Genomic DNA, 16,249 nt, shown 5'->3' on the forward strand with positions numbered 1-16,249 from the left:
CATTCTTTAATCATTTAAATTAACCAATATACTCACCCTAATTCTGATGGTAATCCAAGGGTTTAAGCAATGTCCCATCAAATAACTTTAGCTCCAAAAAGCTTTCATTGATGTACAAAAACACTTCAAAAACCACATAAAAACCACGTCAAAAACGCACGGTTTTTCCGCAGAGTCTTTCCTGCCAAGGAGATGCAGAAACGCTCAGGAAATTTCTGCTTCAAATCCTGACTGTGCGTGTAGTGGTGCCTGAACGACACCACCTGGCAGGTCTCAAATACGGTACAGTAGACAAGCAGACGGAAACAAAACACCGGCTTTATTGAGAGACAGAGGATTGTATGCCGGAAAATAAAACTAACAGTTGTAATGATAAATACAATAGTGGTTAGTAGAAAAAATAGCTGGAGCGCGTCACAGAAGCCGTGCTCCAGCTATGGTAATGCAAATTGCAATACAAACAGTAAAAACAATTTCTATCAGCTACTCTCTTCTAATTCCCCATCTGGCTTCCGATAATCGGGCCGCGCTGCTACAGTGCCCTAACTAGAGAAACCTGCTCTAAACCTTAAAACAGTTTAACACTGTGTAGTGTGACACACTTTGGCTATTGGCAGGCATTTTTGCCTAACATGCTGATTCCGTGGCTGTCACACAGTCATGGGTGCAGCCATTGCTAGCACTTATGGTTGTGTGGGGACTCAGCGGCTGGCACACTGCTATGGGGGCGCTGTAGCTGAGACATTGTTATGGGGCATCTATGGCTGACAGCTGCACGGTTGGGTGCTGCTGGCAGATTACTATTGGCGCACGCGGCTAACACATTTATACAGGGCATATGCCGGGCATAATCTGGGCACTATGGGCGGATTCATCATTGCAGTTGAGCCTTTTTTTGTGATTTTCTTTTTTTTGCGAAGGTGAATACTAGAGTGCGACATTTTATAGGATTGTGAAACTTTTGACCCCTAAAAAAGCCCAGAACAAACATAAATACATTTTTTTTAATTTTATTTTATTCAGTTTTGACTATGAGCAAAATTCAACAATCATAGCCCACCATTTTGCTGAATTTGGCACAAAATCTGTCAGGGAAAAAAGACAAAGACAAAAAATTAAGGTTTAAAACTCTGTGGCTGGCATTTTTACAAGCACTGTGACCCGCACACTGGCATATTAGGCTAGCACACTGTTATTTTGGCTAGCACACTGTTCAGGAGCGCCAGCTCTCAGCACTACACTGTGCACACATCTCCGACGCTGTATTAGCCAGTCACGTGCTTGACTCTCAGCCCCGCCCATTCTATATTACCCGGAAGTACAGGACACAGCACGGGGCGGGGCGTCCTGACCCTGGGAAAGTCACATGCCGGCGGCTTCTTGTTGACCTACGTGCTTGTCTGTCTTCTGTGCCATGGACCCGGGCACAGCGGGTAAGCCCTGCTCTCGGCATGCAGCTCGGCCATAAATGATTATAGCGTCTCCCCGTGTGCCCCATTGTCATTATACAGGTTGCCGGGCTGTGCTCCGCATGCTTCATACACACAGTCTGAGTCCTGTCACAGCCACCAGTGAAAAGTATTCCATCACCTGGGGGCGCAGCGCCTGCTGCTGTCACACGCACACGACAGATAACGTGTGACGGGGAGGCGGGAGCCCTGCTGGGCAGGACGCAGCGCTGCAGATTCATACCGCAGGATTGCACTGTGGAGCCGCTCTGTATTTCTCAGGCCTGCTGGCTGACCTCAGTGGTTACCTGGTCCAGTACCTTACCCGAAATCCATCGTGTTTCCCGCCACTAGTGCAATCACCCTGCCGTTCAGCTAGTGTCCCCCCACTAGTGCGATCGCCCTGCCGTTCAGCTAGTGTCCCCCCACTAGTGCGATCGCCCTGTCATTCAGCTAGTGTCCCCCCACTAGTGCGATCGCCCTGCCGTTCAGCTAGTGTCCCCCCACTAGTGCGATCGCCCTGTCATTCAGCTAGTGTCCCCCCACTAGTGCGATCGCCCTGCCGTTCAGCTAGTGTCCCCCCACTAGTGCGATCGCCCTGCCGTTCAGCTAGTGTCCCCCCACTAGTGCGATCGCCTTGCCGTTCAGCTAGTGTCCCCCCACTAGTGCGATCGCCCTGCCGTTGAGCTAGTGTCCCCCCACTAGTGCGATCGCCCTGCCGTTGAGCTAGTGTCCCTCCACTAGTGCGATAGCCCTGCCGTTGAGCTAGTGTCCCCCCACTAGTGCGATCGCCCTGCCGTTCAGCTAGTGTCCCCCCACTAGTGCGATCGCCCTGCCGTTCAGCTAGTGTCCCCCCACTAGTGCGATCGCCCTGCCGTTCAGCTAGTGTCCCCCCACTAGTGCGATCGCCCTGCCGTTCAGCTAGTGTCCCCCCACTAGTGCGATCGCCCTGCCGTTGTTTTGCGAGAGAGCTGATTAGCATACAGTGACATGTGAAAGTTTGGCCTCTTCTGGTCAAAATGACTGTTATTGTGAACAGCTAAGCAAGTTGAAGATGAAGTTATCTCTAAAAGGCCTAAAGTTAAAGATGACACATTTCCTTTGTATTTTAGGCTAAAAAAATATATACTTTCATCTTTTACAATTTAAAAATTACAAAAAGGAAAATGTGCCGATGCAAAAGTTTAGGCACCATTGGAGATTTGTGTGCTCAGATAACTTTGACAAAGGTTTAGGCTATGTTCAAACATGTTGGATTTTTCAGCGTTTTTTGCTGCAGATTTGTATGCAAATTTTCAGCTGCCTTTTGCAGTACCAGCAAAGTCTATGAGAAATAACCAGAATTCTTTGTTCACACCATGTTTTTTTGTTGTTGCGTATTTTGTGCCTTTGGTTGGGTTTTTGGAAAATAGAGCATGTCATTTTTTTCAGCGTTTATTTCACCCATAGGAAGTTATCCGTTTTTGATGGCAAAATAGAATGGGTTCTTTTTTTTTCACAGAACTTTATGTGCATGCATAAATAGAGACAGAAGGACAGTGAAAAAAATGCACAAAAAAACGCAGCTGATTTCCTGCCAGAGTTTAGGTTTTGCAGCAGATTTGTGATGCTGAAAAAACAAACATGTGTGGCATAACCTTAGGGTTATGGCTTGTTCTGTGTCATCATTGGGAAAAGCCAGGTGATGCAAAGTTCCCAGCTTTATAAAAACCCAGCCTCCTCTAACCTTGTGCCAAAAAACAGCAGCCATGGGTTCTTCTAACCAGCCTAGCACTCTGAAAGTGAAAATGGTGGAGGCCCACAAAGCAGGAGAAGGCTATAAGAAGATATCAAAGTGTTTTCAAGTTGCCCTTTCCTCAGTTCGAAATGTATGGTAATTAAGAAATGACAGTTAACAGGAACAGTGGAGTCTGTAAGACAAACCCCCGACTCCTCAATTTCTCCAACTCAACAGCACGGTCTCACAACTGAACATGTACATAAATTGCAGCACAGATTCATCTCAACTAAAAGCCTAGATCCTTAGATCAGGAACAGAACAGATATTTATAAGACATTTCATAACTTTCCCAAATTCTTATGAAAAAATTTACAGCACATACTGCATTGAACTACTGTACCAATTTATTATATATTTTAGGAGTCGACGTCCATTTTTTTTCTCCACCAAAATGGACACTGACTCCAACTCCACAGCCCTGGCAGTTAACAGTAACAGTGGAGGTCAAGATAATGTCTGGAAGACCAAGCAAAATGTCAGTGAGAGCTGCTCATAGGATTGCTAGAGAGGCAAATCAGAATCCCCCACTTGATTGCAAAAGACATTCAGAAAGATTTAGCAGACTCTGGAGTTGTGGTACATTGTTCTACTGTTCAGAGACACCTGCATAAATATGGCCTTAATGGAAGAGTCATCAGAAGAAAATCTCTCCTGCGTCCTCACCATAAAATTCAGTGTCAGAAGTATGCACAAGAACATCTAAACAAGCCTGATGCTTTTTGGAAACCAGTCTTGTGGACCGATGAGATTGAAACAGAGCTCTTTGGCCACAATGATCAAAGGTATGTGTGGAGAAAAAAGGGCAGAATTTCAGGAAAAGAACATCTTGTCAACCACTGGGCATGGGGGTTGTGAAGAATATTGGAAACATAATTCCATGTCAATCATTTGTATCCTATTAGGTTAAAGAAAGGGATCCAAAGGTGCTTCAGTTGGTGGGGAGGATTCCAATCCACAATTAAGGTGAAGAAAAGCAGCAAACCTGAACAATTCTAATATTTATTTGCTGCAATAATGATCTGATAATCAAAGTGCAAATGAAGTATATACATGAAAGGGATCAAAGCTAAAAACATACTAAAATGAAAGCATGCTGAATTTGAACCATTTAAAAAACCTTTGTACAATGCGTTTCAACTATAAAAGTCTTCATCAGGTGCCTGTATTTTATTTGGCATGGGATTATAAAAACCCCTTCAGTGTGCAGTTGTAACCGAACACCCGGCAGCAGCAGGGGGGGGGTCAAGTGTCCAAAGGCTGTGAGTGACAGATCTCACACCCTGAGCAGCTCATCTCAGAACAAAAGGCTTGCTTGCCATATGGATACCATGCGGTCTAAATTTCTTTGTCAGCTATGATTTCATAAGGCGTTATACTATTACTATACGTCCTAGCCGTACATCGTGTATATTTCCGAGATTCCCGGACCAGACACCTTCCAGGGTCTCGATCCATTCTGACCTCACAGGGTGGGGAGATACGTAGAATAGCTAGCTAGGAAACAGGTAGCAAAGCTGTGTTTGGTCTTAACGCGTAGCAGGGGCCCGGCGGGCTCCAATGGTACCAGAACCTCCTCCCTAGGACTGTCCATTAAGAAGTTATGATTCATCTGAAGTTTTGGAGTTATTAGCTGCCAAAGCACGGGGAAGGGACTTAGGATCAGGCAGGAGGGTAGTGACCCAAAGGGGATAAAAGCTAGTGTAAGACCATTTGGTCTCTCTAGCTCTCTGATACATGCGGTCCTGTTCGAATGGGGGGGGGTCACGTCGAGTAACGTGCTGTGAAGGACCTAGGACCCAGCTGGAAGCCGATGCCCCTGAGGATCCGCGCACATATAGTCGGACGTCACACCAGTAATTTACATCATCCAGCCGCCTATATCTTTTGTCCTACCACTATTTGTATTTGCATATCTAACCATTATATGTGTATAACCATTTTTTATATAGTGTATTGTCTAGTGTGCCCTTAAGACTATTAAATATATAATTTATCCACACGTCCATTTCTTGGTTTAATTTTCCATACTACCGGGGCTGGTTTCTGGCCCAATGTAATCCCCGTTAACGGACCGGGCTTATAGCGAACGAAGAACTGGTGGCAGTTCTACCGGGCTGATAAGGCTCTGTTTCACTGGGGCTAGTGAAAGGGGCCTGTCAGAATTGTGGGCGAGCTTGGTGCCATGTTAGTGGCTGTGTGTGCCACCTCCTCTCACTCCCTGTGCACTTCTGGGCCTGTGTGGACAGGGTGTGTCTGTGTAAAACTGTGCCAAGCTGATCTTGCGTGCCCCAGGGGGGCGGAATATCACATTGGTGCAAAGTGGGGAGACAGTATCATGTGATCCTTCTGAAGTAATAGTGATGTCAAGCGAGGTGCGGGTCACATGTGGTGGCAGCGGTGGGATACTGCGTGATCTCTCTGGTGCCATCCTTCACAGGAGTGGATCAATTATGCTTTGGGGTTGTATTGCATTTCACGGCTAGAGGGATGAATGGATTCAGTGAAATTTCGAAAAATTCTTGATGCAAACAACACTACAGTGGGTACAGAAAGTATTCAGACCCCTTTAAATTTTTCACTCTTTGTTTCATTGCAGCCATTTGGTAAATTCTAAAAATTTCATTTTTTTTCTCATTAACGTACACTCTGCATCCCATCTTGACTGAAAAAAAACAGAAATGTAGAAATTTTTGCAAATTTATTAAAAAAAAACCCTGAAATATCACATGGTCATAAGTATTCAGACCCTTTGCTCAGTATTGAGTAGAAGCACCCTTTTGATCTAGTACAGCCATGAGTCCTCTTGGGAATGATGCAACAAGTTTATCACACCTGGATTTGGGGATACTCTGCCATTCTTCCTTGCAGATCCTCTCCAGTTCCATCAGGTTGGATGGTGAACGTTGATGGACAGCCATTTTCAGGTCTCTCCAGAGATGCTCAATTGGGTTAAGGTCAGGGCTCTGGCTGGGCCAGTCGAGAATGGTCACAGAGTTTTTCTCAAGCCACTCCTTTGTTATTTTAGCTGTGTGCTTAGGGTCATTGTCTTGTTGGAAGGTGAACCTTCGGCCAAGTCTGAGGTCCAGAGCACTCTAGGAGAGGTTTTCATCCAGTATATCTCTGTACTTGGCCGCATTCATGTTTCCTTCAATTGCAACCAGTCATCCTGTCCCTGCAGCTGAAAAACACCCCCATAGCATGATGCTGCCACCACCATGTTTCACTGTTGGGATTGTATTGAGCAGGTGTTGAGCAGTGCCTGTTTTTTTCCACACATACCACTTAGAATTATTACCAAAAAGTTCTGACTTCATCTCATCAGACCAGAGAATCTTATTTCTCATAGTCTAGGAGTCCTTCATGTGCTTTTGAGCAAACTCTATGCGGGCTTTCATATGTCTTGCAATGAAGAGAGACTCCCGTCGGTCACTCTGGCATAAAGGCCCGACTAGTGGAGGGCTGCAGTGATAGTTGACTTTGTGGAACTTTCTCCCATCCCCCCACTGCAACTCTAGAGCTCAGCCACAGTGATCTTGGGGTTCTTCTTTACCTCTCTCACCAAGGCTCTTCTCCCACGATTGCTCAGTTTGGCTGGACGGCCAGGTCTAGGAAGACATTTGGTGGTCCCAATCTTCTTCCATTTAAGGATTACGGAGGCCACTGTGCTCTTAGGAACCTTGAGTACTGCAGAAATTCTTTTGTGACCTTGGCCAGATATGTGACTTGCCATAATTCTGTCTCTGAGCTCCTTGGGCAGTTCCTTTGAGCTCTTGATTCTCATTTGGTCTGACATGCACTGTGAGCTGTTAGGTCTTATATAGACAGGTGTGTGCTGAAATGGACAGCATGTGACTTAAATATGAGTGTCTGAGCAAAAGGTCTGAATACTTATGACCATGTGATATTTAAATTTTTCTTTTTTAATAAATGTGCAAACATTTCTACAGTTCTGTTTTTTTTCAGTCAAGATGGGGTGCAGAGTGTACTTTAATGAGAGAAAAAAATTAACTTTTTAGAATTTAACAAATGGCTGCAATAAAACAAAGAGTGAAAAATGTAAAGGGGTCTGAATACTTTCCGTACCCACTGTATCTGTAAAAAAGCTGAAGTTGTTGACAAGAGGATGGCTTGTACAAATTGATAATGATCCTAAACATGCATCAAAATCCACAAAACTACCTCAAAAGGCACAAGCTGAAGGTTTTGCAATGGCCCTCACTGTCCCCTGATTTGAAAATCTGTGGCTAGACCACAAAATAGCAATGCCTGCAAGACGACCCAGGAATCTCACAGAACTGGAAGAATTTTCCAAAGAAGAATGGATGAAAATCCCTCAAATAAGAATTGAAAGACTCTTGGCTGGCTACAAAAACATTTACAAGCTGTTTTACTTACAAAAGGGGGTTCTACTAGGTACTATCTATGCAGGGTGCTCAAACTTTTGCATCTGCTCATTTTCCGTTTTGTAATTTTTAAAATTCAAAAAATGAAAATACATATTTTTTGCCTAAAATACAAAGGAAATGTGTGATATTTAACTTCAGCTCTATTTAGAGATCATTTCATCTTCAATTTGTTTAACTGTTCACAATAACAGTAATTTTGACCAAGGGTGTTCAAACTTTTACATGCCACTGTACATCAAAGAGATTAAAAGGCTGGATCAGAAGTTCCTCTGAGCAGGGCTGCAGTTTTGTATCACAGCCATTTTCCCTGTCCTGATCACGAGGGCACACTTAGTCTGCACCCCATCAGCAAGCTAGTATAGTTTCAGAATTTTTAATGTTGAAAGTAGACACAAGTCCATTGAGTTCTACTTATAGCCTAACATGTTCATCCAGAGGAGCACAAAAAACCCATGAGGCAAATGCTAATTGCCCCAATGGGAAAAATTCTTTCCCAACTCCACGTAGGGCAATCAGACTAGTTCCTTCGATCAACGTCCCATCACTGAATCTAGTGCCCATAACCTATATTATATTTTTCAGGAAAGTCATACTGACCCTCCTCAAACTTTTATATTACAACCTCATATGGCAGAGAGTTATAGTCTCATTGCTCTTACAGTAAAGAATCGCATCTGTGATTGTGATTTAACCTTCTTTCCTCTAGACATAGAGGATGCCTCCTTTTCACCGTTGCTGGTGTAGGTGTAAAAATATCATTAGAAAGATCTCTGTACTGTCCCCTCATATGTGTACATTGTAATAAGTTCACCACTAAGTCTTCATTTTTCCTAACTGAATAACCCCAAGTTTGATAACCTGTTTTGGTATTGCAGTCCACCCATTCCCTTAATAACCATTGTTACTCTTCTCTGCACCTGCTCAAGTTCCGCTATGTCATGGTCATGGTCCACATTGGCACCAATGACAAAGTGAGTGGTAGATGGAGGGTCCTTAAAAATGATTTCAGGGATCTAGGTAGGAAGCTTAGGGCAAGGACCTCCAAGGTAGTTTTCTCAGAAATACTACCAATCCCGCGAGCCACACAGGAGCGCCAACGGGAGGTTAGGGAGGTGAATAAGTGGCTAAAGAGTTGGTGCAAGGCAGAAGGGTTTGGGTTCATGGAGAACTGGGCCGACTTCGCTGTCGGCTACAGGCTCTACCGTAGGGACGGGCTGCACCTCAATGGGGAGGGTGCAGCGGTGCTGGGGAAGAAGATGGCTAATAGGTTGGAGGAGTTTTTAAACTAGAGACGGGGGGGGAAACCAAGGAAATAGGTGGGATGTGAGGCAAGCAAGGGGGAAGGGGAGAAGTGAATATAATGAGGGTGGGGATAGTACAGTTAGATCGTTAGAGAAGAATAGGATGCTAAATAACCCCAAAGTTTTATCTTGCATGCTGACCAACGCAAGAAGCCTGACCAATAAGGCGGATGAGCTGCGGGCGCTTATATCGGAGGAGAGGTATGACATCGTAGGTATAACAGAGACTTGGCTAGACGATAGCTACGACTGGGCGGTAAATTTAACAGATTATAGTTTATTTAGAAGGGACCGGAAACGGGAAGGGCGGAGGAGTCTGCTTATATGTAAAGTCACGTCTAAAGCCCAGACTAAGGGAAGATATAGGAGAGGGAGAAGAGGGGGTCGAGTCCATGTGGGTAGAGATAGAGGGGGCAAAAAATAATAATAAAATATTACTGGGGGTCTGCTATAAGCCACCCAATATAACAGAGGAGAATGAGAAACTGCTATTAGGACAAATAGACAAAGTAGCAAAACATAATGAGGTGATTGTAATGGGGGACTTCAACTACCCGGATATTGACTGGGAAACAGAAACCTGTAGATCGCAGAAAGGAAAAAGGTTCTTGACAAATATCAAGGATAATTATCTCTCCCAACTAGTGCAGGAACCAACGAGAGGGAAGGCAGTGTTGGACTTAATATTGACTAATAGGCCTGATAGAATAACTGAGGTACAGATAGGGGGGCACCTAGGTAATAGCGATCATAATATTATCAATTTCAAAATGCCCTTCAGTAGGGTTATCAATAAGGGAACAACTAAAACATTAAACTTTAGGAGGGCGAAGTTTGATCAGCTGAAAGAAAACCTTCAACTTATAGACTGGGACAAAGTTCTTAATCAAGGAAATAGGAATAGTAAATGGGAAACCTTCAAAAGAATTCTGAATACTCAGTGCGAGAGGTATATACCGTATGGGAATAAAAGGGCCAGAAATAAGAGGAAACCAATATGGTTGAATAAGAACGTAAAAGGGGCGTTAAATAGCAAAAAAGAGGCATTCAAGAGATTAAAACAGGAAAACAGCAAGGAGGCACTAATGTGTTACAAGGAAAAAACGAGAACCTGCAAAAAACAAATAAAAATAGCAAAGGAGGAAACAGAGAGACGTATTGCTAGGGAAAGTAGATCAAATCCCAAACTGTTCTTTACGTATATAAATAGTAAAAGGATTAAATCGAATAATATTGGACCGATAAAAAGTGATGAAGGCAAAATCATAGAGAAAGATGAGGATAAAGCTAATCTATTAAATAAATTTTTTTCGTCAACTTTCACAAAGGAAAAAGAACTAACAGGCGAAATGAGAAGTGACAAGCTTAATCCTCCACTAAGTATGACAAATCTAACCCAAGCTGGGGTACAGAAACGCCTCAGTAACATTAAAATAAACAAATCACCAGGACCTGATGGCATACACCCACGGGTACTAAGGGAACTAAGTAATGTGATAGACAGACCGTTATATCTTATATTTAAGGACTCTGTTGAGACTGGGTCTGTACCACTTGATTGGCGACAGGCGAATGTAGTGCCAATATTCAAAAAGGGAGCAAAAAGTGACGCCGGAAACTATCGGCCGGTGAGTCTGACGTCCGTTGTGGGCAAAATTTTTGAAGGCTTTATTAATGAGGCAATCATGGAGCATCTTGACGCTAATAATCTATTAACCCCGAACCAACATGGATTCATGAGGAATCGCTCCTGCCAAACAAACCTGATTGACTTCTACGAGGAGGTTAGCTCTCGAGTAGATCAGGGGGAACCAGTGGATGTCGTGTATCTCGACTTCTCAAAAGCGTTCGATAGCGTGCCACATAATAGGTTGGTATACAAAATGAGAATGATGGGGCTGGGGGAAAATGTCTGCATGTGGGTAGCTAACTGGCTAAAGGATAGAAGGCAGAGGGTGGTTATAAATGGAATATACTCAGATTGGGTAAGCGTCACTAGTGGGGTACCACAGGGGTCTGTACTAGGCCCAATGTTATTTAATATCTTTATTAACGACATAGTCAACGGGATAAATAGTAAAATATCAATATTTGCAGATGACACAAAGTTATGTAAAACAATTAATACAAAAGAGGATAGTGAAGACCTTCAGAGGGATTTGGATAAGCTGGGTAGGTGGAGCATGAAATGGCAAATGAGGTTTAACGAGGAGAAATGTAAGGTCATACATATGGGAAGGAAAAATGGAAGTCACCAGTACTCACTGAATGGGAAATCATTGGGGAATTCAGAGATGGAGAAGGACTTGGGCATCTTGATTGATAGCAAACTAAATTGGAGTGCCCAAAGTCAGGCCGCTGCTGTAAGGGCAAACAGGGTAATGGGATGTATCAGAAGAGGTATAGCTGCAAAGGATGAGAACATTGTTCTTCCACTGTACAAAGCACTGGTCAGACCACACTTGGAATACTGTGCTCAGTTATGGGCCCCAATATATAGAAAGGATATAAATGAGCTTGAAAAGGTACAAAGGAGGGCAACAAAATTAATAAAGGGAATGGAGGGACTGCAATACCCAGAGAGGTTGGCAAAACTAGGACTATTCAGCCTGGAAAAGAGAAGGTTGAGGGGGGGACATAATAAATGTGTACAAATATGTTAGGGGACAGTATAGAGACCTTGCCCGGGATTTGTTCAAAAGGAGGGATATTACGGTAACAAGAGGGCACTCACTAAGACTGGAAGAGAAAAGGTTTCAGCACCAGCATAGGAAGGGGTTCTTTACGGTAAGAGCAGTGAGAATATGGAATTCACTGAGTGAGGAGACGGTAATGTCGGATTCACTACACCAGTTCAAGCGGGGACTGGATGCTTTTCTAGATACCAGGCAGATTTCTGCATATACTTAAAAATAGAATAAAATAGTAGGTTGATACAGGGATTTATTCTGACTGCTGGTTTCAGAGTCGGGAGGGAATTTTTCCTCAGGTGAAGATTGGCTAAATCATTTGGGGTTTTTGCCCTCCTCTGGATCAACTTTAGCAACTACAGAACTTACAGGTCGAACTTGATGGACGCAAGTCTTTATTCGGCTTTACAAACTATGTATGTACTATGTATGCCTTTCTTATAGCTTGTAATACAAAATTGTATTCTAAGTGTGGCCGCACTAGTGATTTGTATAAAAGCAAAACTATGTTGTTGTCATGGGCATCTATGCCTCTTTTAATGCATCCAGATATTTTCTTTGCTTTGACAGCGGCTGCCTGACACTGGTTACTAAAGTTGACTTTGCCATACACCCAAGTTTTTTTCACTGACCGTTTTACCAAGTTTTTTACCATTTAGCCATTTAGTGCATAACTGTACATTTAATTTCTTCGACCTAAGTGCATGATCTTACATTTATCTGCATTAAACTTCAATTACCATTTTTCAGCTGAAGCCTTTAGCTTACATAAATCCCTCTCAAATATTAAGCTATCCTTCTCTATCATGATTACCTTTTAGAGTTTAGTATCATCTGAAAATATAAAATTTTTACTCTTCTACAAGGTCATTAATAAATTTGTTAAAAAGAAGAGGGTCCAATACTGACCCCAGTGGTACCCCACTGTTAACTGTGACTCAGTGTGTGTTCCTTTAATAACCTACCTGTTTCCTATCACCATTTCTATCCCATCATGCTTGCTGCTCATGAGAAGCATTCTCATCACCTTTCCTAGTTTGTCTTCTATGTTCATTACCTGTGCTTGAAAACTAGGAAAAAAGGCTTTTGACATCTTTATGTTTTAAGGTTACATAAGGTTATGTAATCAGCATTTTAAGCTTTTTCCAATCAAAACATTTTACTGGAAAAACCTTAACTTTCACGAGCAGGACTTTTCAAGCGTGTAAGCAATAAATATGTTGTGCAGAGGGGGTATTCATACTTACATGAGAGGGGTTGCGCTGACTCCACACATTATGTAAATGAATGGATCTGGGTCACCTTGTAAAGAAGCCATGATAGACTCAGTTTTGCCTGTGTTACGTATGTGTTAATTAAGTCCTCATTATCTGCTGTATCTCTTACCTGTAAAATTTCTCCTTTCATTACTTTTTGAGGACAGTTTATGTGCTAGTTTATGATCCTGTAAGGGCCAGTTAAAATATTTTACATGGATTATGCACATAGCGGTGATGTGGCCAATACCCTTCGTTATAGGTTCATCTAATATGAAAGCATGGTTATTTCACAGATAAAAAGAAAATAAAGCCTAACTCTGCTTTGCCACTGAGGGTCAGAATAAATACAGCCATGGCCAAAAGTGTTGGCACCCTTGAAATTGTTCCAGAAAATGAAGTATTTCTACAAGAAAATTATTGCAATTACACATGTTTTGTTATATTTATTTCCTTTTGTGTGTGTTGGAACAACACCAAAAACTGAAAAAAAAAGGCAAATTGGACATAATTTCACATAAAACACCAAAAATGGTCCGGACAAAAGTGTTGGCACCTTTCCAAAATTGTTGGAAAACTACTTTGTTTCAAGCATGTGATGGTCGTTGAAACTCACCTGTGGCAAGTAACAGGTGTGGGCAATATGAAAATTACAACTCAAAACTGATAAAAAGAGAAGTTGACTCAATCTTTGCATTGTGTGTCTGTGTGTGCCACACTAAGCATGGAGAACTGTCTGAGGACTTGAGAACCAATATGTTGAACAATATCAACAATCTCAAGGTTACACGCCCATCTCCAGAGATCTTGATGTTCCTTTGTCCATGATGTGCAACATAATCAAGAAGTTTGCAACCCATGGCACAGTAGCTAATCTAGCTAATCTCACTGGACGAGGACAACAGAGAAAAATTGCTGAAAGGTTGCAATGCAGGATAGCCCGGATAAGCAGCCCCAATCAAGTTCCAAAGAAATTCAAGCTATCCGGCCGGCTCAGGGTGCATCAATGTCAACGCAAACTATCCCGTCAACATTTGAATGAAATGAAACGCTATGGCAGGAGATCCAGCAGACCCACACTGCTAACACACAGGCATAAAAAAGATAGACTGCAATTTGCCAAAATGTACGTGAGTCAAACTTCTTCTGGGAAAGTGTCTTGTGGACAGATGAGACGAAGATAGAGCTTTTTAGTAAAACATCATTCTACTGTTTACTTAAAATGAGGACGTTGTGTCACCATGGCAACAATCGGGTCCCCACGATGACGTCATGGGGGTGTCGATTGGAAGGCAGAGGGGGCTGGCTCCCTCTCCCTACCTTCTAAATGCTGCGATCGCTATTGATCGCAGCATTTAGCAGGTTAAACTGCCCGCACCACTCCTGGCAGTGAGTGCCGAGTGTCAGCTGTGATATTAGCTGAACTTCCGGTGGCGATCATGCTTGCACAGCTCCTATGCACGCAAAATCGCCTGGATGTATCCAGTACGTCCAAGGTCTGGAAGCACTTCCCAACCACGACGTACGGGTTAAAGAGTTTGTCCACTACTTTATCATTGATATCATCAATGTCTGATAGGTCGGGGTCCGGCACCCCACTGATCAGCTGATCTCGATGTCGGCAACTGCCGGTTGGAACTGCTGGATTGCGGAGCTGCTCCATCTTCTGATAGTGGATGCGGCTGGGTAATGCACATCCACCTTCTATTCAAATTAATAGGAGGCGAATGTGCAGTACCCTGCCGTGGCCACTATCAGAAGACTGAGCAGCTCCGCAATTGAGCAGTTCCAGCCCCCGAAAGCCGAGAACAGCTGATCGACGGGTGTGCCGGGTGTCGGACACCAACAAGCCAGACATTGAAGACCTTTTATAAGGATAGGTCATCCGTGATAAAGTAGTGGACAACTTCTTTAATTTTTTTATTTTGCTGGTGGGGCTTAGTTGGAATGCATGGCCCTCCGCTGCCATATAAATTTACTATAAACTACACCAGAAAGTGGTGTCAATTATAGCAGAAACCTACACCAGCTCCAGTTGGAGATTTCTGATAATGTCAATGTCATAGTATTTATTATTTTTTAAGGATTGATGAAACTGGTCAGACCAGGCAAGGGGTAAGAAACTATCTTTATTGCTGTATGTGGAGGGCATGGATCAGAGATAAGAAGCCACCAGTCACCAAATACAGACAAGGGCACATATGTGATTGGGTTAACCCTTAACGTCCCATCTGCAGAACATAGACAACACAGGAAAAAAAAATGCTGGATGTGGCGGGTAGAAAGGGTTACACACAGAAGGAGAACAGGAGTCACTGATAACACACTTTAGCACCAAGGAACAAAGGTCACAGGGAGAGCAGCTACTCCTTTGCTGCTCTCCCTGCACTTACACAGCCTTCTTCTGTGTGTTCTGGCTGTAAGGGGTTTAATAGAAGCAGTGTATATGTGACCTAGACAGTCAACCACAGCCCTGGCACAGCTCACCTCTTGCAAGTTCTCTCCTGTATTCCTGGTGAGTGAGCAGCTCGTCATCACCGCTCTCATTACTCATCTCCCGCTCAGGTTTGAGCTGCTCCTACCAATTCCGGCACCCAGCAGCTTTACTCTTTTTCCTACAGAGCCTGTTACATCATTAATAAACACAAAGAGGGGATGGAGCCAATATGGAATTTTCAATTTTCTTTTTGTAAAAAATCAGAATTATCCCAACGCCTAATAGTGAATTAATTGGATTAATCGCCCAGCCCTAATAGGGCCTTATGGTTACACCAACTGGCCTAATAAAATTATGCAGACTGTTCCTTATTATTTACCAGTGCAAAATCTGTTTTTATTCCCCATACTTTTAATGGCTTTTTTATTAGACTTGCTACCTGCCTACACCCTGTTCTCCCACCGAAAGATGAGACGCCACCTTCCTATGTCTTGTCTGCATCGGACAGGTCCAATGTGCTGCTCAGAATAGCTGTTACTGACCACAGCCATTGTGTATAGGCCGTGTGGTCACTGATACAGGAAGTCTTTGGAGAAGACATCAATACAAGTAGAAGGCAGGAACGGAGTGGAAGAGACTTTATTTATTATCGGGTTACTTAAGTCTTCTTTTTTTTTTTTATTTTTTTTTAAGTTCACTGTTGATCACTAATTTAAAGTTTACAAATAAAACTATTGTATATAAAAAGATGAGTAACTTTATAAGTTCCGTAATGGAATTATTGATGTGACACAGATCCTGGGTAACAGCCCAATTTATAGACCAGAAAGCCAAGACCTCATATTTGATATAATAACTGCTACCCTGGCACAATTATATGTAAACCTATGTTACATATAAGGAAATATGTATACTAATATATAAATATTAA

The 16,249-nt window shown here is 43.0% G+C and overlaps 1 protein-coding gene across 1 annotated transcript in view; it reads left to right on the top strand.

The window, feature by feature from the left end:
• The first annotated feature begins 1,302 nt into the window (after positions 1-1,302).
• Positions 1,303-16,249, top strand: part of CMC1 (C-X9-C motif containing 1) — a 59,389-nt gene continuing 44,442 nt past the window's right edge. Inside the window, exon 1 of the mRNA XM_073678025.1 lies at positions 1,303-1,433. Within this exon, the coding sequence (XP_073534126.1) occupies positions 1,415-1,433 (19 nt within the window). The 5' untranslated portion in view covers positions 1,303-1,414. The remainder of the gene's footprint in view (positions 1,434-16,249) is intronic.

Source organism: Phyllobates terribilis, unplaced genomic scaffold (assembly GCF_046119375.1).
Source record: "Phyllobates terribilis strain yellow unplaced genomic scaffold, ASM4611937v1 Scaffold_4__5_contigs__length_816908805, whole genome shotgun sequence".
Taxonomy (NCBI): domain Eukaryota; kingdom Metazoa; phylum Chordata; class Amphibia; order Anura; family Dendrobatidae; genus Phyllobates; species Phyllobates terribilis.